Here is a 22,432-nt window from a genome sequence, read left to right as displayed (position 1 = left end):
TTCTCCCGCCCCCCATCGGCCTCTTCCCATCTCCCTCCTCTCCAGGCCTCTCCCACCACTCCACCTTCCCACTTCCCCAGGCCACTTGCTTTTCTCCTCTCCCCATTATCCCACACACCACCCCCGGCTCTGCCCCTTCCTCTGAGTTGTCCTCTTCAGGGTCCTGAAGACAAAGCCCACCCCCTCCAGCCAGCCCAGGTCCGGACATGCCCAGCGGGGGTGGGGGCACGGGCCGGGAGAGGAGCTGGGGTTTGGACAGTGAGGAATGGGTGCAGGGTTTTCTGTGGGGCTGGGGTAACCCTTCTTGTCTCTGTCTGCGCCCCGGTGAAGCAGGCGGGAGACGCACAGGTCAGCCCCATGTCTGGGATCTTCTGCATGGCTCTTGACTAATGCCCTCCTACCCCCAGTGCCCAGCCTCTGCTCCTGCCCTTCCCTGCCCCTTGTCCTTGGTTCCCAGTCCCCATCCTCCTCTCTTCCTCCTCCCCCACCCCCATCCATTCCCTTCCCAACCCTTCCCTTCCCTCATTTTTGGCAAATTTTTTTTTTTTTGCTTTGTTACCAAAAAAGGAAAAAAAAAAAAAAAAAGGCAGCACTCAGCTTTCCCAAAGCATCGTGGGCTGAGGTCAAGGGGATGGGGCGGGAAGGCACGCGGTGCATGGTAGGGGAGGCAGAACTCTCACCATGTGGTCATTTACGCTTGGGCTCTGGACCCACACACACTGGTGGTCAGCTGTGGGATCTGGGTCCGGCTGAGCCTCTCATGGCCCCAGCCCAGGCCCTGCGAGGACTTAGGCAGATGCTGCATGTGTGGCCTTCTGCGGTGCCTGGCACGCGGGTCCTGCTCGGTATCGCCAGCCAGCGTGGATGTCGCTCTGGCCGAAGCTTATCACCGGGGCTTCCACTGGCATGACTGGGGTGGCCCGGGACAGGGGTCTGCACCCAAGGCTCCAGAACACGGCTGTGGGGCGCTTTGCCCCGTGTCTCTGCCTCTGGATCTTTCTAGACTTCTCTTGCGCCTTCTGTCTCCCCATCTCCTTGTCCATCTCCATCTCTCAGTGTCTCTTTTTCTTCCAACTTCTCTCTTCTCTTGGAATTCTTTGTGGATCCGCATCTTTCATTCATTCTTGGGGACTTGGCCCTGGGCTATGAAGTGTGGGGGTGTGCATGATGGGGGTGGGGTTGTACTGGGGAGTCTTTAAAAGGCCCAGAACGTGGGAGATTCTGGCAGGGTTTGGGTTAGAAGTTGGGAATTTGGGTCTGGGAGGGTCCGCAGGGAAGAAGCAGTAAGGTCAGTGGTAGACACTGAGGATGGGGGTGGGGAGCCTGCTGTCCAGGCTGGGGGCTGCAGTGTGGCTGGTGGGGCCGGCACTGAGCTCTTTGTCCCCCACAGTCGGGCGGCTCAGACCAGGAACGCACCAAGAAGAAGCGCCGGGGGGACAGGTACTCTGTGCAGACATCACTGATCGTGGCCACGCTGAAGAAGATGCTGCCCATTGGCCTGAACATGTGTGCACCCACCGACCAGGACCTCATCATGCTGGCCAAGACCCGCTACGCCCTGGTGCCTGCCCAGCCCCTCCTAGGGACCTGCCAAAGCACCCACGGAGCCCCTGGGATCCTACCAAAGCCCCAGAATCCCATCTCCCTGACCCTGAAGCCCCCTGAGCCCACCCCGAAGATGCTAAGGAAACCACTCAAGATCCTGCCACAGCCCTGCGGACCCACAGACCCTAGCTGGGACCCCACTAAAACCGGAAATGTCACTAACATCACTGGGACCCTGCTGAGCTCTGCAGGACCCCACGGAACCCCAGAACCGTGCCAACCTGCTGATATCTAAGGACCCCTCTGTCATGATACCATGAGCCCCTGAGGTGGCTGGAAAGGCCCCCAGAAACCTCTCAGGGCCCCCTCCCCATCCTCTCAGGGCTGAATGTACAGGGTTCCCCCTGAACTCACCTCCTCTGGCCCCTCCCCCTCAACTCTGTTCATGCCCCTCTGAGCTCCCATGGACTGTCAGGGGTCTAGTGAGCCCCTGTAACCCCAAGGAGCCCCCAGGGTCCCTGTGGCCCCTTTCTAGAATGATACCCAAGCCTCTGAGGTCTCAGGAATCTTGGGGTACAGCTGCCATTGCCCCCAAATGTCTTAAGCCCCCTCAGGCCCCAGGAGGCCTCCCTTACCCCACTTGTCCCTTGTATGGGACAGCAAAGACCTCCCACCCAGGATCCGTCTCAGCCTTAGGGGCCCTCAGGAGCCCTCCCAGACCCTTCACGCCTCTTCCAGGACCCGGCTAAGCAGCTGGCAGCCTGCAGCCTGAAGACCACCCACTTCTGCCCTGCTTTCACAAGGACCCCTCCCCTGAGGCCCCAAAGGCCTTTTCTTGCCCCAGGACTTCAGGCTCTCCCAGCACTTGCGGGGAACCCTCTATAAAGGGCCCTGCTGACCTTGGTCCTAGAGGCCCCCTCCCCTAAAGGATTCCCCCTGCTGACCCCTCCTTTGCCCCCCCAGTCACTTGGCTGACCTGCCTGATCCCCCACAACCTCCAACTGACCCTGCTCACTCCCTTTACCACCACCCCCTCTCCAAAGACCCCTCACCCACTCTGAGCCCCGACATGGCCTCTGTGGCCTTATCTGATGTTTGATGCTTGGCTCTTGTCGCCCCCTCCCTCTTCTCAGACCCCCACAGGGCCATCGAATCCTTAGTCACCTCCAGGGCCTCCCTGGCCACTGGCGACCTTGGGTCCTCTCCATGCCTCTGCATGCTCCCCACACACTCTCCCCGGTCCCCGGGTGGCGAGCCTAGGAGAAGGGGTGCGGGTCAAGAGGCAGGCTGCACCTCCGAGTGATCCCGTCTGGCCTTGTCTCCCCAGAAAGACACAGACGAGGAGGTCCGGGAATTTCTGCAGAACAACCTCCACCTTCAGGGAAAGGTGCGCCTCCCTGGTCCGGGACCGCGAGGGGCGGCTGCCGCGGGAGCGCCCACCGCCTACCGGGCATCGAAGGACCTGAACTAGCGCGCGCGCGCCCACCGCGGGGAGCGGGGCGGGACAGGCCGAGGCCAGGGGTGCCTCACGCGGGCCGCGCTGCCTCCCGCAGGTCGAAGGCTCCCCGTCCCTGCGCTGGCAGATGGCGCTGTACCGGGGCCTCCCCGGCCGCGAGGAGGACGCCGACGACCCGGAGAAAATCGTGCGCAGGGTCCAGGAAGTGTCCGCGGTGCTCTACCACCTGGAACAGGTGGGCGGGGCCCGGCTGCACGCGCGGCTTGAGGGTCGCGCTCCGGGGTTCGGGGCGGGGCCTGGGTGGGGCCTGGGTCTGTGGGCGGAGCCTTGGGTCTGTGGGCGTGGCCTAGGTGGAGCCTTGGTCTGTGGGCGGGGCATGGGGTGGAGCCTTGGTCTGTGGGCGGGGCATGGGTGGAGCCTTGGGTCTGTGGATGGGGCCTTGGGTCTGTGGGCGGGGCCTGGGGTGGGGCCTTGGGTCTGTGGGCGGGGCCTAGGGTGGAGCCTTGGGTCTGTGGGCGGGATCCAGGTGGAACCTTGAGTTTCAGGCGAGGCTTAGAATGAAACTTGGATCTGGGGGAGGGACCTGGGACTTCATATCGTCTTTGGGGGCAGAGCTAAGGGTCAGGACTTTGGCTTTGGCATAGGGGAGCCTGGGGGAGACGCCATGAGTCTGTGCGCAGGGACCTGGCTAGGTCTTGGTATTGGGGCTAGGCCCAGGTGGTGTCCCTGAGTTTGTGGGCGGGGCCTAAGATGGAAACAGGTGTGGAGGCGCTGCCGGTGGAGCCCAGATGTTCCCTCAACCTTTTAGTGCCGTCCCGACTGCAGACCTGGGCGGCTCTACCTCGGGCTGGGAGTGGGCATCCGGCTGGGGCAGGGTCTGGGGACATGAACGATCTCCTGCCCTGTAGACCGAGCACCCCTACAAGTCCAAGAAGGCCGTGTGGCACAAGCTGTTGTCCAAGCAGCGCCGGCGAGCCGTGGTGGCCTGCTTCCGTATGACGCCCCTGTACAACCTGCCCACGTAAGGCCCCCAAGGAGGGGCGGCGCGGAGGGTTGAGGGCCAACACGATGGGGTCTCGGGGAAGGCTGGGGGCGGCAGGTTCATGGAGGCGGGGTGCATTTGGGGTGCTCGACCTTTTTCTTGCAGGCACCGGGCCTGTAACATGTTCCTGGAGAGCTACAAAGCCGCCTGGATCCTGACTGAAGATCACAGTTTTGAGGACCGCATGATAGATGACCTTTCAGTGAGCTGGGGCCCACCTGGCGGTGTGGGGCAGGGCTGGACAAGGCTGGAGGCTGTGCCCACAGCACACCTCCAGGGGGCGCCCTTCTAGTGGCGGGGCATAAAAATGCACCCTCTGAATGTGGGAGAAGAGAAAAAACAGTCAGCAGGGCTGTGGGGGAGATAGGAAAGGACTCTAGAGACCCCTTCCCCAGTCCCGCCTCTCCCCCTAGAAAGCTGGGGAGCAGGAGGAGGAGGAGGAGGAAGTGGAGGAGAAGAAGCCAGACCCCCTGCACCAGCTGGTCCTGCACTTCAGCCGCACGGCCCTGACTGAAAAGAGGTGAGGCCCATTCCCTGCCTCGGATGAGCCCAGGACCTGAGAGAGGCCCCCCACGTGTGGCTGCAGAGACCCTCTGTCTCAGACGGGCAAGGCCACCACGTCCCACCGCACGTGGGGCTCCCATCGCAGACAACGCAGACGGACTGGGCTTTTCCACAAGAAGGTGTTTTCCTCAAACAAGATCAGTGTATGGGGGGAGAGGACCCAACATGTATGATGATTTCCAACAGATGGACGTGGGGGAAGCTTCTCTAGTTCATGCCAAGGCTTCCTGTGGGCTGATGTCACTCTTTGGAGTAAATCAGAGCCATGGGGAGCTGCTGCCGACGGGCACTGCTTGTCAGGCACACGCTGAGCCCTCGTTCGTCTGCATGCCCCCAGGTAGATGCTGTCATCAGCTCCTTTGCGAGGGCGGGGGAATGGGAACACAGCTGCCTTCCTCCCCAAGGTGACCTCAAGAGCTGCACAGTCCACTGCTGGACAGTGGCCCAGTGACACCAGCGGGGACCCCTGCTCTTCCCAGCTTTCTATGCTGCCAATCCTAGCTCTTGTCTTGTGGTCCCCGCATGGATGCTGCACTTTTCCTGCCACAGACCAGGCAGAAAAAAAAAAAAAAAAGGGAAAGGCTTTTTCCCCCTCGAAGCAAGAACTCTGGTCTTTTTACCCAAGAAGGAAAGTGCACTCTCGCAGGCTTCTGCACGTGTCTCATTGGCCAGAATCCTGACATCAGGCCAGCACAGCCGCTAGGGCCACTGGGAGGAAGTCAAGTGTGCTGGTGCCCATCCTGTGTGCATTCTGGGGCTTGGCCATTCAACTGAATCTCAGAGCAAGCTCAAGACACGAGTGCTCGCTGTGCCTCAGTTTCCTTGTCTGTAAAATGGAGCTACTCACATAGCTACCTAATAGGATGACTGTGAGGACCGATGTGTGCATTTACGTAAAGCACTGAGAAGATGGCCATAGGGTAAACACACAGTAGGTGTGGGCTGTTACAGGCCAGGTCCGAGGAGAAGGTGGCCTGGCTGTTAAGTGAGCCAACGAGTGGCAAGATGGCCCGGAAGCACCAGCCTCCCTCACTGCACCTTAGCCTGTGGGAAAGGGGTGCCTCTCCCAACAGCTCCAAAATGCCCAGGTGAGTTCCACTGGACTGGTGTGGCCCACTGGACCCTCCCTCACCTGCTGTGGCCAAGGAGACAGACAGAGAGACAGACAGAGAGGGAGAACTCCTTGGCTCTGCCTTCATCACGTGACTCCCACCTGTACCACACCTGCTGTGGGGAGGGCAGGCTCTCCAAATGGAAACTAGAAGCTGTTATAGGATGGGGGCCTTCTCTCCGGGGTCCTGACTGCCCCCTGCTTCCTCCCTCAGCAAACTGGATGAGGACTACCTGTACATGGCATATGCTGACATCATGGCCAAGGTGAGGCCCCGCCCCACCCCAGGTGCATTGCCTGTCTGCTGAAGGTGGGACATCGCCTTTGCTCCCCATCACCCTTAACTAATGCCTCCTCCCCAGAGCTGCCACCTGGAGGAGGGAGGGGAGAACGGTGAAGCTGAGGAAGAGGAGGTTGAGGTCTCCTTTGAGGTAGGTGGGACCAGGAGGTCCTGGAGGAAAAGGCTGGGGACCCTGACTCCAGGCAGCTCCTGCTCATTAGCATATCATTAGCATGAGTTCAAAGAGCAGAACCAGACAGTAGGCAGAGAGGCCAAGGCTGGGAGGTGGGAAGCTCACGGGGAGCGGCAGCCCATGCTGGGTGCCTGGGCCAGCCTTGGGGAGGCATATCAGGGAGGGCCTCTCTGCAGAGGTGATGTCTGAGCAGAAGGTAAAAGGAGTGTGCTAGTTGAAGAAAAGGAGAAAGGTATTCCACAGGTAGGGGAATAGCATATGCAGGGAGAAGGAGCTAGCAAACAGATAGCTCGTTCGTCCTTAAGGCGGGCAGCTGAATTCCCAGCAGAGGAAAACAAGTGTGAAATGGTTACTTAACGATAGGAAAAGCACATTTATGATACAGTAATACGTGTAGCTCTTTAGGAATCTATCCAGTAACAAGACTTAGCAGTGTGTCCAATAGCTATGACAGTGGAGGAGTGGTAATGCACTTGAGCGCTATCTCAAGGCGTCTGTAGCCACAGCAACGATACAGAGACCTCTGTGAGCCTCCTCGGTGACAAGACCACAGGTCCTGCCAATATCGCTGTGACTTACAACCTCAGTGCTACCGAAAGGAGAGGCTCTCTTTCCATTTCAGGGTGGTGGACACGGAAGGGTAAATGTGTCCTCACCCAAGTGCACAGACGGCCCGGACTCTGTCTGCTGACCCCTCGGAGGTCTGTGGCTCCAGGTTAAGCCTGCTCTGTCCCCGACCCTGACCCGGGTAGATTCTGCTGCATGCCTAGCTTTGGGCTAGGTGTAGACACAAAGCCAGGACGTAAGCCCTGGGGGTGGAGGGGGCTCCCACTTGAAGGAATGAGGCATGGATGTGGGTGGAGCCAGAGGAAAAGGCCGGCTGGTGAGCCCGGGCGCACGTGCCCACGGGTCTGCTCTGCCCCAGGAGAAAGAGATGGAGAAGCAGAGGCTCCTGTACCAGCAGTCACGGCTACACACGCGCGGGGCCGCCGAGATGGTGCTGCAGATGATCAGCGCCTGCAAAGGTGCTCCTTGCCCGTGCACCCTGCTCCTCTGCAGGCGGCCTTCCTGTCCTCGCTCTCCGCAGCCCACCCCTCCCTGTGGACCCAGCCGGCACACTTTGCCATTGCTTATGTCGCCCCTGCGTGCCCACCTCTCCTCCTCTCAATCCCTGGCTGGCCGTTTTCTGGTGGGTGGGACACACTGGACAGACATCTTTCACCCCGGCCCCCCGGCAGGAGAGACAGGTGCCATGGTGTCCTCCACCCTGAAGCTGGGCATCTCCATCCTCAATGGAGGCAATGCCGAGGTGCAGCAGGTAACAGAGGCACAGGGGCTTGGGGAGGGGAGCCCCAGAGGGCGGAGGTCCCTGGGTGCCCCTCAGCTCCCCCTTCCCCTGGTGTTCCCCCCTGCAGAAAATGCTGGATTATCTGAAGGACAAGAAGGAAGTGGGCTTCTTCCAGAGCATCCAGGCGCTGATGCAGACATGCAGGTGGGTTGAGTTGTGCATCGCTGGCGAAGCTCTGGTGCGGCTGCACCCACTCCTGGTACTGCTCCCTATGCTAGTTCACTCTCTTGGTCCAGGAAAAGAGACTCACCTGGAGTAGCTCAGATAACAGGGGTTTCTTAGGAGTGCTAAAGTGCACTAATAAGGGAGGTGGAATGTCTCAGGCTTAGGGATGACTTGTAGTCTGGGTTCCAGCTGGTGGAACCAGGAGGGTGTTAAGAATCCGAGGGGGACTCAGCCCTGTCTGATGACCTGACTGATGCTGCCTTGTTTACCTCTTGCTGTCAACTGACTTTTTCTACCCCCCATCCCCCCATAGCTTTGGCTAATCCGTGGCTCCTGTTTCCTTGATATTTCGCCTTGTACATAATTCATCTTGGCCCTGCCTAATTTCATAGGGCTGGGGTGGCGGGGGAGGCATAGGCAGAGGGTGGGGGCCCCGATAGCTTCTTCCAGCCCCTGATTTCCGCATGCCCTTGACTTCTGCGTGTACCTCGTTTCCCACGGCTCTTCAGCAGCCACTGTAGGGCCTGCCAGTCTCTGGACATGGGGCAGGCAGAGGCCGGATCACCACTTCCCTGTCTTCTTTTCCCTCAGCGTCCTGGATCTCAATGCCTTCGAGAGACAGAACAAGGCGGAAGGGCTGGGCATGGTGAATGAGGATGGAACCGGTGAGGCCCTGTCCTGGGCTCCCCACTCCCTGGGACAGCCTCTTCCTTCAGGATCCACCTCCCCGCCCCTACCACTGCCTGGAGCTCCCTGTGCCCAAGACAGCCCCTCCTCAAGAGCCCCCTGGGATCCCTGTCCCTGCTGCTGCAGTGGTCCCCGGTCCCATCTTCCCCCATCCCTCCAGGGTCTCACTCTCCATGGTCCCCAGCCTCGGGCGTCACTCTGTCCTGTGTTCTCTCACCCATCACCCCGTGGCCCACGCCCCCCCCCCCCCACGTGCCCCAAGTCTCCTGACGCCCTGGTTGCTGTTCTCTCATTAATGTCCCTAATCTGGGTTAATCAAGTCTCCTCTTTGCTGTGTTTTGATGCGTCTAACCTTTCTACCACCTGGTCCCCACCTGCCTCTCCACTTCTACCTGTCCATCTCTCTCCTCCCTTTCCTTCCTCTTCCTCTGCTTTTGCTGTCACTTCCTCCTCTCTCCCTGGCTAATCCTTCTCACCATCTTGCTCTCTGTGGGTCGTTTCTCCTTCTGTGTCCATGTCCCTGACGCGTGCCACTGTGTGTGTTCCCATCTGTCTCCCCATCTCTCTTTCTCCTGCTTCCTCCTCCCATCCTGTTGGCTGCCCCAGTCATCAATCGCCAGAACGGTAATTGTCCCAGCCCATCCCCCTTGCCGTGCTGCCGCCACCCCTCCCCTTCTAACCCCCACTCCCCTCCTCCTGGGGGCTGAGGATCTGGGACGTCCACGGAGGGGCTGCCCCTCCAGTGGGTGCGTCGTGCGAATCTTGAGATCCAAAGTCCAAAAACCTGATTCCAGGCTCAGTGAGCCACTGACAGCTAACACATGGGGCCACGCGCAAGTGTCTCACCTTCCCCACGCCTCAGTCTTCCCATATGTAAAACAGAAGCTGCAGACGGAGGCCCAGACCTTTGTCCAGCTGAGTGTTCGTGGACTTCCACGCCCAGATTCGCAGCCCCCGGGTGGGGTGATCCCCGATCCCACCTTCTCGGCTCTTTGCGCTCCAGCCTCAGATTGGTTGGTCAGCGGTTCCCATCCACCAATCCGGATTGGTTGCTTCTAGCATCCACTCTGATTGGTGTGCGCCTGCTCTGGTTGGCCCATTCACAACCTAGTCTCCTCCCCTATGGTCACCATGACGGCCATTTCCATGCCCATGTTTACTGCTCCCGCCCCTTGCTTCTCCTGCATTGGCTGCTTGTGAGGCTTCTGAGCCAGTTGGCTGGCTTCCAATCCCCATCTCTTATCTCAGCCCACGCCCCACCCTTGCTCAGAGCCTTTGTGTGAAAATGACCCTGATCCCCGTAATCCATTAACCCCATGGCCTGGTGGGGGGACTGAGTGCGGTATCAGCTGCCTGAACATCTGTGGGGTCAGTGAACCCTCCGGAATGTCACACGAGTGGCAACATCAGAGGGACACAGATGCTGTAGAAAAGACACTTGAGGCCCTAGCTCCATGACTCAGGGCTCCATGTGCTGATGTCCTGGACTTTGAGGTCAAGAGCCTTGGTGTCATGGATGCCCATGACCTCACAGTGTCTTTGAAGCGGTGGCTGCTCCTCCCAGCACCCCTGTGCTTCGTGCATGCATGTGCGGTGTGCATGGGCAGTGTGCATGCGTGTGCTGTGCCCTGCACTTCTGAGCCCTCACAGGCCTGCCCCTCCGTCCCGCCCAGGAGAGAAGGTCATGGCCGATGACGAATTCACACAAGATCTGTTCCGATTTCTGCAGCTGCTCTGTGAGGGGCACAACAACGGTGAGGAAGGGTGCATGGGGGGAGTGGGGGAGGGGAGGGTTGTGGTCAGCCTGGGGGGGTCGCCTCCTGCTGCCTCCCTCAGTGATGGCAGTGATGGCTCCCAGCCAGCCGGCATCGTCCTCGAACCCCTGCATGTCCTTTGTTTCAAACCAGCTGCACGCCACTCCCCTGCCAGATTTCTGGACCCCATACTCTCTGCTTCACTTTCCCCTCCTCTGACCCAGTCCAATTACTCGCAAGCAATTTACCAAGAAAACAATTTGGCCAAAAAGCAACTTGCCCAAATGGACAATTGGTCACGCACCACTTTCCACAGGTGTTTTGGAGCAGATGCCAAAGTTCAGTACATGTGGTGGATTTCTGTTCTTTGGGACAGTACAGAAAAAACGTGCCTGGCGTTTTAAACAGAACCTATCAGAATCATTGGTTTGCTCACAGATACCTTGCCAGGAGGAAACTCTACGCATCCTTTCCTACCTTCAGCAAGAGTTCTCAGAACATTCGCTCTGGTTCAGCAATTTAACACACTCAGTAATGACATAGTGGGTTCATCAAAGGCAGCACCGATGAGAACATGTAACCTCGCAGGCTCACATAGTTACAGTATTAAAGGGATATCAAAGTTCCGTCCCACAAACATTCTGCCCCGTGCCATTTCCTATCACCAGTGTGTACAGACCCAAGGCTGTGGTTCTGACACTTAGCAGGCGATTATGAAACCACAGACTACCTGGAAATTAACTCTCATGACAAGAATTGAAGTAATTAGAACTCTAACCTCCAGCCTTCCCCGCACTTAGCTAGTGCTCATTAAGGTAACTGATTTGTAATTCTCTTTCATCTTCACTCTTCAATGAAGTAGGAAGCATCACCATTGCTTTGCATTTGCAAAAGCTCTTGGATCCACAACTACTGCTTCTTCAAGGCTTATGAAATACTTTTGTGCCACATGACTTTTTAAAATATTTATTTATTTGAAAGGCAGAGTTACAGAGTTTCACAGAGGCAGAGGCAGAGGCCAGTTGGCTGCAATAGCCAGAGTTGGGCTGATCCAAAGCCAGGAGCTTCCTCCAGGTCTCCCACGTGGGTGCCAGGGCCCAAGGACTTGGACCATTTTCTACTGCTTTCCTGGGCCATAGCAGGAAGATGGCTTGGAAGCGGAGCAGCCGGGACTCAAACTGGTGCCCACATGGAATGCCAGCACTACAGGTGGTGACTTTACCTGCTATGCCACAGCACCAGCCCTGCCACATGAATTTTTCTTCTTCTTTTTTTTAAATGATTTATTTGAAAGGCCAAGAGTTACAGAGAGGCGGAGAGAGGGGGGGAGGAGAGAGAGATCAGTCTTCCATCTGCTGGTTCACTCCCCAAATGGCCACAATGGCTGGAACTGGGCCAATCCAAAGCCAGGAGCCAGGAGCTTCTTCCGGGTCTCCCACGTAGGTTCCAGGCCCAAACATTTGGGCCATCTTCTACTGCTTTCCCAGGCACATTAGCAGGGAGCTGGATCAGAAGTAGAGCAGCCGGGACTTGAACCAGCACCTAAATGGGATGCTGGCACTGCAGGTGGTAGCTTTACTCACTATGCCATAGCACCAGCCCTATTCCTTCCTTCCTTTTTTTTTTTTTTAATTATTTATTTGAAAGGTAGAGTTACAGAGAGAGGGAGGGAGGGACGGAGATCAATCAGTCTTCCATCTGCTGGTTCACTCCCCAGATGGCCACAATGGCCAGGACTGGGGCTGGGCGAGACTAAAGCCAGGAGCCTGGAACTCCACTGAATCTACTATGTTGTTGGCAGGGACCCAAGCACTCTGGCATGTTCTGCTGCCTGCCCAGATGCGTTAGCAGGGAGATGGATCAGATGTGGAGCGACCAGGACTCGCACTGGCGCTCATGTGGGATGCGGGCATCGCAGGTGGCAGCTTAACCTGCTGGACCACAACACCAGCCCTCCCTAGATTTTTCATCCTTTAACTAAGATGGAATCAGTCTTTAGGGTTTTAAAATGAATTTTATTCCGAGTCCGGCTATCTGAAAATGAGAACGTTCTTCTAGATAGATTTCTCTCTCCCAACAAATTTGCAATCCACTAATCTGCCTGAATTCATGGATTTGCTAACCAACCCCATCAAATAAATATTTGAAATTTTTTTTTTAATTTTTTTTTTTTGACAGGCAGAGTGGACAGTGAGAGAGAGACAGAGAGAAAGGTCTTCCTTTTGCCGTTGGTTCACCCTCCAATGGCCGCTGCGGCCAGCGCACCGCGCTGTTCCGATGGCAGGAGCCAGGTGCTTATCCTGGTCTCCCATGGGGTGCAGAGCCCAAACACTTGGGCCATCCTCCACTGCACTCCCTGGCCACAGCAGAGAGCTGGCCTGGAAGAGGGGCAACCGGGACAGGATCGGTGCCCCGACCGGGACTAGAACCCAGTGTGCCGGCGCCGCAAGGCGGAGGATTAGCCTGTTGAGCCACGGCGCCGGCCAATATTTGAAATATTTTTCAAATTTCAGACACCCTGCACATCTTATTCACTGCCTTTCAGAGTGGTGAACTGACCACTTATATACATAGTCCAGTGTAACTTGTTAAGTTTAAGTTGCATACTTTTAACACGAAGGAGTTGGAAAGCAGAGTTGGTGGGAAAGCTGACGCATGTGTGTATAAATCCCTGACCATTAGAGCACACTGTTCATCGAGAATGTGAAACCCGACAGACGGGGCACTTAGTGAGTGATGTGAAGTGAACGGAGGGCCGTCAGGTAGAGGGGAACATGTTGGCGGGGGAGGGGGATCTTACAGGGCCGCTAGAGCCATCCTGAGCACACGACATTGCTGTAGGCATTGAGAAGACTTCTTGGAAGCCCCGTTGTGTGGCCTTGATAATGTGATGAAGATGGGTCTACAGAGGGTCAGATTGAAATGTGCTTCCAGTTACCCAGAGGCCTTGTTAAAATTCAGGCTCCTGGCCGGCGCTGTGGCTCACTAGGCTAATCCTCCCCCTGCGGTGCCAGCACACCGGGTTCTAGTCCCAGTTGGGGCGCCAGATTCTGTCCCGGTTGCTCCTCTTCCAGGCCAGCTCTCGGCTATGGCCCGGGAGTGCAGTGGAGGATGGCCCAAGTGCTTAGGCCCTGCACCCGCATGGGAGACCAGGAGAAGCACCTGGCTCCTGGCTTCGGATCAGCGCAGCGCGCCAGCCACGGCGGCCACTGTGGGGTGAACCAATGGTAAAGGAAGACCTTTCTCTCTGTCTCTCTCTCTCATTGTCCACTCTGCCTGTCAAAAACAAAACAAAGAAAATCAGGCTCCTAATTTCGTGGTTCTGGAGTGGGGCCCAGGAATTTGCATTTCTGACAGGTTCAGGGAGATGTGATGCTGCCGGTCTGGGGGCCACACTCTGAGAACCACCACCCTGGAGGGCAGCTCCCACCTCACTTAGGAACAGCTCCCACCCACTGAGCACTTATGTACCCAGGAGCTGTCCTCAATTCTTCATGGGTGCAAGACAATTCAGACTTCAAAACGGAGACCCACGAAGTAGGGCCTGTTGTGACTCCCATGTTACACAGGGAGAAAACGGAGGCGCTGTCTGTGCCACACAGAGGCGCTGACTTGCTTGAGCTCACACAGCTGGGAATTTGCACAGCCAAGTCCTACTCATCTTCCAGATCTTAGCTCTGAGAGGCCCCCTCCTCTGGGGAGCCTTCCCTGACCACCCGGGTGGGGCCAGGCATCTCTGGATTCCACCAGCCCCAGGGTGTTACAGCTATGACCATCCGCCCCAGCCGCACTCTTTGTGTTTATTGTCGTCATTATTCTAGAACTTGCTAAAGTACCCATCACTGAGTTTTTTTTTTTTTTGACAGGCAGAGTGGACAGTGAGAGAGAGACAGAGAGAAAGGTCTTCCTTTTGCCGTTGGTTCACCCTCCAATGGCCGCTGCGGTAGGTGCGCTGCGGCCAGCGCACCGCGCCGTTCCGATGGCAGGAGCCAGGTGCTTCTCCTGGTCTCCCATGGGGTGCAGGGCCCAAACACTTGGGCCATCCTCCACTGCACTCCCTGGCCACAGCAGAGAGCTGGCCTGGAAGAGGGGCAACCGGGACAGGATCGGTGCCCCGACCGGGACTAGAACCCGGTGTGCCGGCGCCGCAAGGCGGAGGATTAGCCTGTTGAGCCACGGCGCCGGCCCCATCACTGAGTTTTAACAGCCAGTTTCTGCCACAGAACAATGTTTTTCCAATAGTGGGAACCAAGCCATCAAAGGGCTGTGACTCAGTTTACTGCAGAGGTTCTCACGCATCGGCCTGCCTGGGAAGCCCCCATTTCACTCCCAGAGATTCTCATTTTATCGATTTGTCGCAGGACCTCAGCCTCTGGGCTTTGAAGGCCTCTGGTGATCCAAAGTGCAGCCAAGTTGAGCGGTCAGGAGCCGCAAACTGAGTGGGCTATGGTAGGAATGGCTTCACGGTTGGCAAAGACCATGCAGGACAGAACATATTAGAACATATGGCGCGTGTGAAACTTCTGTCTCTGTATATGTGGGTGTCCCTGCACAATGAACACGTGTCCTGTGTCTCAGTGTAATGTGGTTCCCACCACAGATTGGAGTCAGAAAAGCTTGAAACATTACAAGAATATATTTCTTTTCCTACTATGTTCCTATAGCCTATAGCAGTGCCTGGCACATAGTAGGCACCCAGTAAATGTGTACCAAAGAATAAGCAACAGTCTCTATCTCTTATTAGCATATAGTGTGCTTGATAAAAGTAGAATACTGCACAAATAAATGACAAATCTTTATCTGCTTTGGCCTTTAGTGGGTGCTCAACTGTTGGATTAATGAATGTGTGACCTCTCTTCCATCTTCCCCAACACGTAGTAGGCATTCAATACAATGTTTTGGAAATAAGTGGAGGACTGAGTCTCTAGTCTCCCGGTTACACAGTGCTCAGTGACTGTCCACTGGGGGAATAAAAGAATGGTTAACTCATGGATGCTTCCCCACATCCGGCACATAGTAGGCTTTCAATAGTCATGTTTTTAGATAAACAAGTGAATGACCCCCCTTCTTCCTCTGACACATGATGAGCGCTTGATGGTTACTAAATAAATTATATGCCTTTGGCATACAATAGGCACTCAATAGATACACACATGGTGGGGACCCCATGAGCGAGTGACTTTTCATCTCCCTAGATTTCCAAAACTACTTACGGACGCAGACGGGCAACACCACCACGATTAACATCATTATCTGCACAGTGGACTACCTGCTGCGGCTGCAGGTGAGGCTTTTTCGAGCCCACCCAGGCGCCCGGAGGGGGTCTGTGGGGCCAGGGCCGGCGCCAGCCCCCCACACCCTGCCTGCCCCTCCCCCCAGGAGTCCATCAGCGACTTCTACTGGTACTACTCCGGCAAGGATGTCATTGAGGAGCAGGGCAAGAGGAACTTCTCCAAGGCCATGTCCGTGGCCAAACAGGTGTTCAACAGCCTCACCGAGTACATCCAGGTAAGGCTGGCTGGGGCGAGGCGGGGCGGGGCCAGCCCGCATCCCCGGCCGCCCTGGGGCTCACGCAGCCCCCTGCCCCTAGGGCCCCTGCACCGGGAACCAGCAGAGCCTGGCGCACAGCCGCCTCTGGGACGCCGTGGTGGGATTCCTGCACGTGTTTGCCCACATGATGATGAAGCTCGCTCAGGTTCGAGCCCCCCTGTTTGCCTAGCTGCCTCTGCGCGTCGCCCACGTGGCCGTCTGCCTCCATCTCTTGCCGGGTCGGCCAGACTCTCCCCTCAATCCCTCCTGGCGTGCTCCGTGTCGCTTCTCTGCCCTCGGCCAGGTCCATCTTCCTCCTGGGTTGGCTCTCTGCGTGACCCCGCCTCCTTAGCTGTCCCGACCAATCAGCCGGTCTCCCACCTGCGCTGCCACTGGTCGGACTGCTGGGCCACGCCCCCTGCAGCCCGAGCTCCTCTAACATTGGTCTCTTTTGTCTCTGATGAGGTCACTTCCGCTTCAGAGCGCCCCCCGCCCCCCAGACGGGACGAGACGGGACGAGATGGGACGGGACGGGACAGGACGGGGCGGGGGGTGGGGTGGGGGGGAGTGGTGGTGGTGCTTGGGCCGGGGCTGGCGGCCGAGGAACTTTCTGGTGTTTTCTATCCTGCGTGCGGCAGATGACGCCCAGCTCGGGCACCCACGATGTAAGGTCCTTGTGGAGCCCCGTGTCCCCCTCTCCCCGCCGCCGCATCCCTTGGCAGCCTTGGCGTTTGCTGAACGCGTCCCCCGTCTGCTCTGCTTCTGTCCGGCCGCCATGTTGAGCGCGACGTCCAGGGAGGCACGGGCCTAGCCTGGGCCCAGTTATTGGTGTGATTGTTACAGTGGCTTCCAGCAGATGGCAGCGAAGTATTCCGCATACTACAGCTGCCCCGCAGGCCCTGCTGGAGGGAGCCTTTTCCTAATTCTGCCCCCACTCCCTCCCCGGGGAGCTGGCGGACACCCTTTCTGACGTCATCAGTTACTCGGCGGTGGCGCAGTGGGACCCGTGCCCCTGGAGGATGTCCATCTGGCAACAGAGGCTTCCAGGCTCTGCGGCGCTGATTTCAGCCGTGGTCTGGGGACCCGGGTTCCCAGGGCTGGACACCTGACGCAGAAAGTGGGGTGGTGCGGATTTGCCGGTTCGCATTCACAGACGTGGGGCTGACAGCCACATCCGCAGCAGTCCCCCTCCTGCTCGGCTTCATTTGCAAGCAGGCGCTCCTCACAGGCTGGCCAGCACCGCGCTTCAGGTCCCATCACCCCACTCCAGAGGGAAGAGAACCCCTCTTTCCTAGGCCCAGAAAAAGATTGGAGACTCTGATTGGACCGTTTGTGTCACATGCTCTTCCCCGAGCCAATCGCCGTAGCCAGGGGAGAGGACTCTCTGATTGGCCAGGCCTGGTCAGAGCCCCACCCCCGGCCCGGGAGGCGGGGCTTAGCCCAGTAGACTGCGGAGGGAGGCAGCGGACTGGGTCCTGCGCAGGCGCAGAGCGCGCTGGCGTCCACCCATGTTGCACCTCAAGGTCCTGGAATGTGGGGTCTTAGCGTGTGGAACTCTGGAGCTGTGGCAGTGTGTGGGGCTGAGTCAGCCTCTCCTAGTGCGGCATAAGGAGCTTGATCCCATCGAGCCGCCTGCCCTGCGCCTCCCTCTCCATTTGATTAGGTGCACCCATTTGAAATTGCCACTTAGGGAGTCAAACACGGCCGCACAGGGGCAGCTGTATGGGCCTCAGCCTAATGCAAACGTCGCGCGGTTCTGAGGGTCCCACACGTGGCTGTGGCGGGCCAGGCCATGTCCTCCCCGGAGCCTCCCTAGAGGCTCAGCAGAGCACGGCTGCCCCCAGCCTCCTCCTGAGCCCATCACGTGTCAAGCCCCCACCCCAGATCCGGGTCTCTGTGTCTGTGTCTGTGTGGCTGTCCCCGCCCCAGTGTCTGCTCTCCAAGCCCCCCCCCAGCCACACCCCTCGCAGGGCCCTCTTCCCCGGAAGTGCCAACCCCACCCCACAATCTTGTCTCTCTGCACCTTGCCTTGCTTCCGAGGAGCATGTCTGGACTCAGGTCCCCTCGGAGGTAAGAGGGGAGAGAAAGGGGGTCTTAGGCTGTGCTGGGGAAAGTGCGGGGGGCAGCAGCAGCCGGCGGTCGGGGAGGCGTCTCTGCGGAGAGCCAGGCCTCACCGAGCGGGGGCCGGGGTCTCTAGGACTCGAGCCAGATCGAGCTGTTGAAGGAGCTGCTGGACCTGCAGAAGGACATGGTGGTGATGCTGCTGTCCCTACTGGAAGGTAACGCGGGCGGGGGCAGTGCCGAAATTCAGACAGGCCAAGAACGGCCCTGCCAGACCCGGGAGACCCGCCCTCAACCTCGGCCTCCTGTTGGGGTCAAAGGCTGTGATCTGATTAAGGAGCTCAGCAGCCTACCCGTGCCGGTCTGACCCTGCACCCTCAGAGAAGTCCCAACACGCTGGGGCCTGTACCTTTGTACCTCCTTCATGTTCAGTTTTTAGTTCCCGAAATGTATCAGTTAGCTTTTGCTGCATAACAAGTATCCCCCAACCTTAGCGACTTAAAACCACGTTGTTACTAAGTAATAAAAACAGTCTAAGACTTTTCTCCATAGGGTTCACAAGCAGCATCCAGCCATCCTCCACCGTGGTGGCACAGTGCGCCATCCTGTGGTGCACAGGAATTATTTAACTAAGCCCTGATGGATGGACATTCAGTGTTTTGTTTTTTAACGTTGCTTTTACAAGCAATGTTGCAATGAATGATCCTACATCGTTTCATTTTTAATTTTTGGTAAGGTCATTAGCCTTTAAAAATCAGGTTACCATTAAACATCAACATTTCCAGCTTTTCTTGAAAAACTGAGAGTCCGTGGCGCCAGGCCCACCTTCTCATGTGGCAAAAGTCAGCTGGAATGGGTTCAGTAACTCAGTTATGTCAGTGTTAAATCTGCAGAGGTCAAGGCCTGCGCTGGGCTTGTATCGCAGATTGCCCTTGACTTTTGGGACGTAGGCACTGAAGTGTTTCGGGGAAGTTACCCTTCGTGCACCTGACTCTCAGATGGTTTAAGGAAGAACACAGACACACAGACACACACAGACACACACATACACACATATACACAAACACACACATACTCACATACATACATACATACACACACATACATACACACATACACACATGTACACACATACACATATACACAAACACATACGCACATACACACATACATACACATATACACACATATACACAAACACACACATACGCACATACATACATACACACATACATACACATATACACACATATACACAAACACATGCACACACATACAAACACACATACACATATACACACATACACACATAACATGCATACACACAAACACACACATACACCAACACACATACACACATGCAGACACATACAAATCTATACACACATATACACACATTCATACATACATACACACATACACACATATATACACACATATATACACATACATACGTACACATATACACAAACACACATACATACATACATACACACATAACATGCATACACACATACACACATACACATACACAAACACACATACACACACACATGCATACATACATATATACACACATACACATACCGACATACATATACAAACATGCATACACACATGCAGACATACACACATGCACATACACACATACCTATATGCACACACACATACACATGCACACACACACGGAATTGTAGAGCAAAGGTGGCGAAGTGTAAATAGTTGGTGAAGCTGGACTGTCAGGTTTCTTCGCACTATTCTTGCACTTTTATATAAATTGGAAATTACACTAAAAGGCACGAAAATAAGCTGGAGCCAAGCTTCAGTCACTGCCTTCAGAGGAATGTTTGCCACAGTCTCTGCCTCGCCCTGCTGTCTCACCTTTGGCCTGCCTCCCTCGTGGACCTGCCTGAGTTCAGTGTACAAGCACAAGTTTCCATTGTGCAGGCTCTGAGGTGGTGCCGCTCTGTTCAAATCCTCCTCGCCCCGACTGGCCACATGACCTTGAGCGTGGGCCTTCCTCTGAGTCCTTTAGAGTACCACCTCCCTTCCCGGTCGCCATGACGCCATGCCTGGCGCGGCAGCTGGCACCTCCCTCGAGCATACAGCATCATTCCCTTCATCAAGGATTTCCCCCGGTGGTGAGGGCAAAGGCAGTGCCAGCAAGGTTTGCACGTGATGCTGCAGGGAGGCTGGGGGCTGCCCAGAGAGCCTTCCGCCAGCGTGGGGACCCTCGGGAGCCCTGGGAGGCTGCAGAGCTGGAGAGGGAGGCACCTGGTGGGTGGCTCTGCTGGGCCACACTGACCTGGGCCCGCCCGCAGGGAACGTGGTGAACGGCATGATTGCCCGGCAGATGGTGGACATGCTGGTGGAGTCCTCGTCCAACGTGGAGATGATCCTCAAGTTCTTCGACATGTTCCTGAAACTCAAGGACATCGTGGGCTCCGAGGCCTTCCAGGACTACGTCACCGATCCCCGTGGCCTCATCTCCAAAAAGGACTTCCAGAAGGTGGGTGCTGCACCGCAGGTGGGCTCAGGCCCCGGGGCGGGGGAGGGGTTGCCACATGCCGAGGGTCCCTTCCCTGGCTGCCTTCTCCACGCACCTTGTTTCCTCATCCCCAGACTTGTCCTGGGGATGAAATACATTAACACAAATGTGAGCCATAGTTGCTTCTTTCAGCATTAATGGTGACATCAGTGCCATTGGATGATAGGGATCAGTTATTCAATTGACAAACAATTATCGAGTTTATTCTCTGTGCTGGACCTGTCTTGACTCCATGAACCCAGCAATGTCCAAGAAAGACACAGTGCTGCCTTCCTAGAGTTTATAGTCAAATTGATTCAATTTCCACGTGTGAAAGAAGTTGTTTTCTTTGCCAAGAATCAAACTCAGGACCTGGGAATGTGTTTAGGAATCCTGTGTTTTCAGCTTGAGTGATCAGGAGCTGGGCCACTGTGGGTATGGACAGTGCAGTGGTTAGGAGGGAAGCCGGAGCCAGCTTTACCCAGGAGTCCTGCACCCTCTGCCTAGCGCTCCCCTTACAGCTCTGCCGTCTCTCCTTAACGCAGCCCCAGGCGAGTCACCGTCTTCTGTGAGCCTTGGGTTGCTGCTCTGTAAAATGGGGCTGGGCCACAGCCTTTGGCCTTGAGGTCCCAGTGCTGGTTGGGACACCCACAGCCCATATTAGTGCTTAGACTTCAGTCCTGCCTCTGCTGCCTCTTCCAGCTTCCTGCTCACGCCCACTGTGGGGACAGCAGTGACGACTCTCGTGGCTGGGTCCCTGACATCCACATGGGAGGCCCACACTGAGTTCCCAGCCCCTGTGTTGCAGGCATTTGAGGAGCGAACCAGTAGATGGGAGTTCCCTCTCCTTTCCCCCCCCTCCCCCTCCTTTCCCCCCCTCCCTTCCCCTTCCTCTCTGCCTCCCTGCCTCTCAAATAGATAAGTAAACGGGGCAGGCATCTGGCACAGCAGGTAGGCAGCTGCCAGGATTGCCCACATGTGGGAGTGCCTAACTTCAAGTTCTAGCTCTGCTTCCAATCCCACTTCCTGCTAGTGTGCAACCTGGGAGGCCCGGGTGCTGGGATCTGGGGCAGTTACTGTGCCACAGCGGGTTAATCCTGCATCCCATATGGGAATGCTGGGTTCTGTCCCTGCTGCTCGACTTCAGACCCAGCTCTCTGCTAATGCGCCCTGGACAGCAGCAGAAGACAGCCCTGCCGCCAACATGGGAGACCTGAATGGAGTGCCTGGCTCTTGGCTTTGGCCTGGCCCAGCCCTGGCTGTTCTGGCCATTTGGGGAGCAAACCAGCAGATGGAAGATTTTTCCCCCCTCTCTCTGTGGCACTGTCTTCCAAATAAATAGTAAATAATTTTTTTAAAAGTGCTTGGGCACCTGCCACCTGCGTAGGAAACCCAGGTTGTGTTCTGGGCTCCTGGCTTCTGCTTTGCCCAGCCCAGGCTATTACTGCATTTGGGGAAGCAGCAGATGGGCAATCCCTCCCTCTATCTCTTACCCTCTGACTTTCAAATAAATAAAAAACAAAAGTAGGCCGGCGCCTCGGCTCACTAGACTAATCCTCCGCCTTGCGGCGCTGGCACACGGGGTTCTAGTCCCGGTTGGGGCACTGATCCTGTCCCGGTTGCCCCTCTTCCAGGCCAGCTCTCTGCTGTGGCCAGGGAGTGCAGTGGAGGATGGCCCAAGTGCTTGGGCCCTGCACCCCATGGGAGACCAGGAGAAGCACCTGGCTCCTGCCATCGGAACGGCGCGGTGCGCTGGCCGCAGCGCACCTACCGCAGCGGCCATTGGAGGGTGAACCAACGGCAAAAAGGAAGACCTTTCTCTCTGTCTCTCTCTCTCACTGTCCACTCTGCCTGTCAAAAATTAAAAAAAAAAAGAAAAAAAAAGTAAAAATGAAAAGACAAGCAAACAAGTAAAAGGAGCTGTAAAGGGGGGGTCCTTCAAGGGCTGCCGTGGGCAGAGTGGGGGGCAGTGCCTGCAAGACACAGGCATGAGCCCTGGGGTGCTGCTGCCCAGTCCTCCCCGGCAGCGTCCTGTTCACCTTTTCATTTGAGGACATTGCAGGCTCTTCTAGAGCAGCGTCCAGAACGGCACGGAAACCTTGGCCGTGCCCGCCCCCGCTGCTGGGATGCTGCCCTTCAACCACAGTGCCTCGCGCACACTTTCCCTTGA

General features: G+C 56.7%; 1 protein-coding gene across 2 annotated transcripts in view; it reads left to right on the top strand.

Annotated features, from left to right (window-relative positions):
- RYR1 (ryanodine receptor 1) overlaps nucleotides 1-22,432 on the top strand; it is a 111,300-nt gene that overhangs the window by 68,022 nt on the left and 20,846 nt on the right. Inside the window, exons 70-89 of one of the 2 annotated variants that reach the window (XM_062175881.1) lie at nucleotides 334-348; nucleotides 1,391-1,561; nucleotides 2,873-2,932; nucleotides 3,099-3,236; nucleotides 3,910-4,022; nucleotides 4,149-4,245; nucleotides 4,457-4,563; nucleotides 5,933-5,984; nucleotides 6,081-6,149; nucleotides 7,117-7,216; nucleotides 7,430-7,509; nucleotides 7,607-7,683; nucleotides 8,296-8,369; nucleotides 8,998-9,015; nucleotides 10,065-10,145; nucleotides 15,341-15,429; nucleotides 15,525-15,653; nucleotides 15,736-15,840; nucleotides 17,872-17,953; nucleotides 20,057-20,244. In XM_062175881.1, the coding sequence (XP_062031865.1) occupies nucleotides 334-348; nucleotides 1,391-1,561; nucleotides 2,873-2,932; nucleotides 3,099-3,236; nucleotides 3,910-4,022; nucleotides 4,149-4,245; nucleotides 4,457-4,563; nucleotides 5,933-5,984; nucleotides 6,081-6,149; nucleotides 7,117-7,216; nucleotides 7,430-7,509; nucleotides 7,607-7,683; nucleotides 8,296-8,369; nucleotides 8,998-9,015; nucleotides 10,065-10,145; nucleotides 15,341-15,429; nucleotides 15,525-15,653; nucleotides 15,736-15,840; nucleotides 17,872-17,953; nucleotides 20,057-20,244 (1,845 nt within the window). The remainder of the gene's footprint in view (nucleotides 1-333; nucleotides 349-1,390; nucleotides 1,562-2,872; nucleotides 2,933-3,098; nucleotides 3,237-3,909; nucleotides 4,023-4,148; nucleotides 4,246-4,456; nucleotides 4,564-5,932; nucleotides 5,985-6,080; nucleotides 6,150-7,116; nucleotides 7,217-7,429; nucleotides 7,510-7,606; nucleotides 7,684-8,295; nucleotides 8,370-8,997; nucleotides 9,016-10,064; nucleotides 10,146-15,340; nucleotides 15,430-15,524; nucleotides 15,654-15,735; nucleotides 15,841-17,871; nucleotides 17,954-20,056; nucleotides 20,245-22,432) is intronic. The other variant, XM_062175880.1, reaches the window with a different exon arrangement.

The sequence above is a fragment of the Lepus europaeus genome, chromosome 19 (genome assembly GCF_033115175.1).
Source record: "Lepus europaeus isolate LE1 chromosome 19, mLepTim1.pri, whole genome shotgun sequence".
NCBI lineage: Eukaryota > Metazoa > Chordata > Mammalia > Lagomorpha > Leporidae > Lepus > Lepus europaeus.
This window is presented reverse-complemented; position numbering and strand designations above follow the sequence as displayed.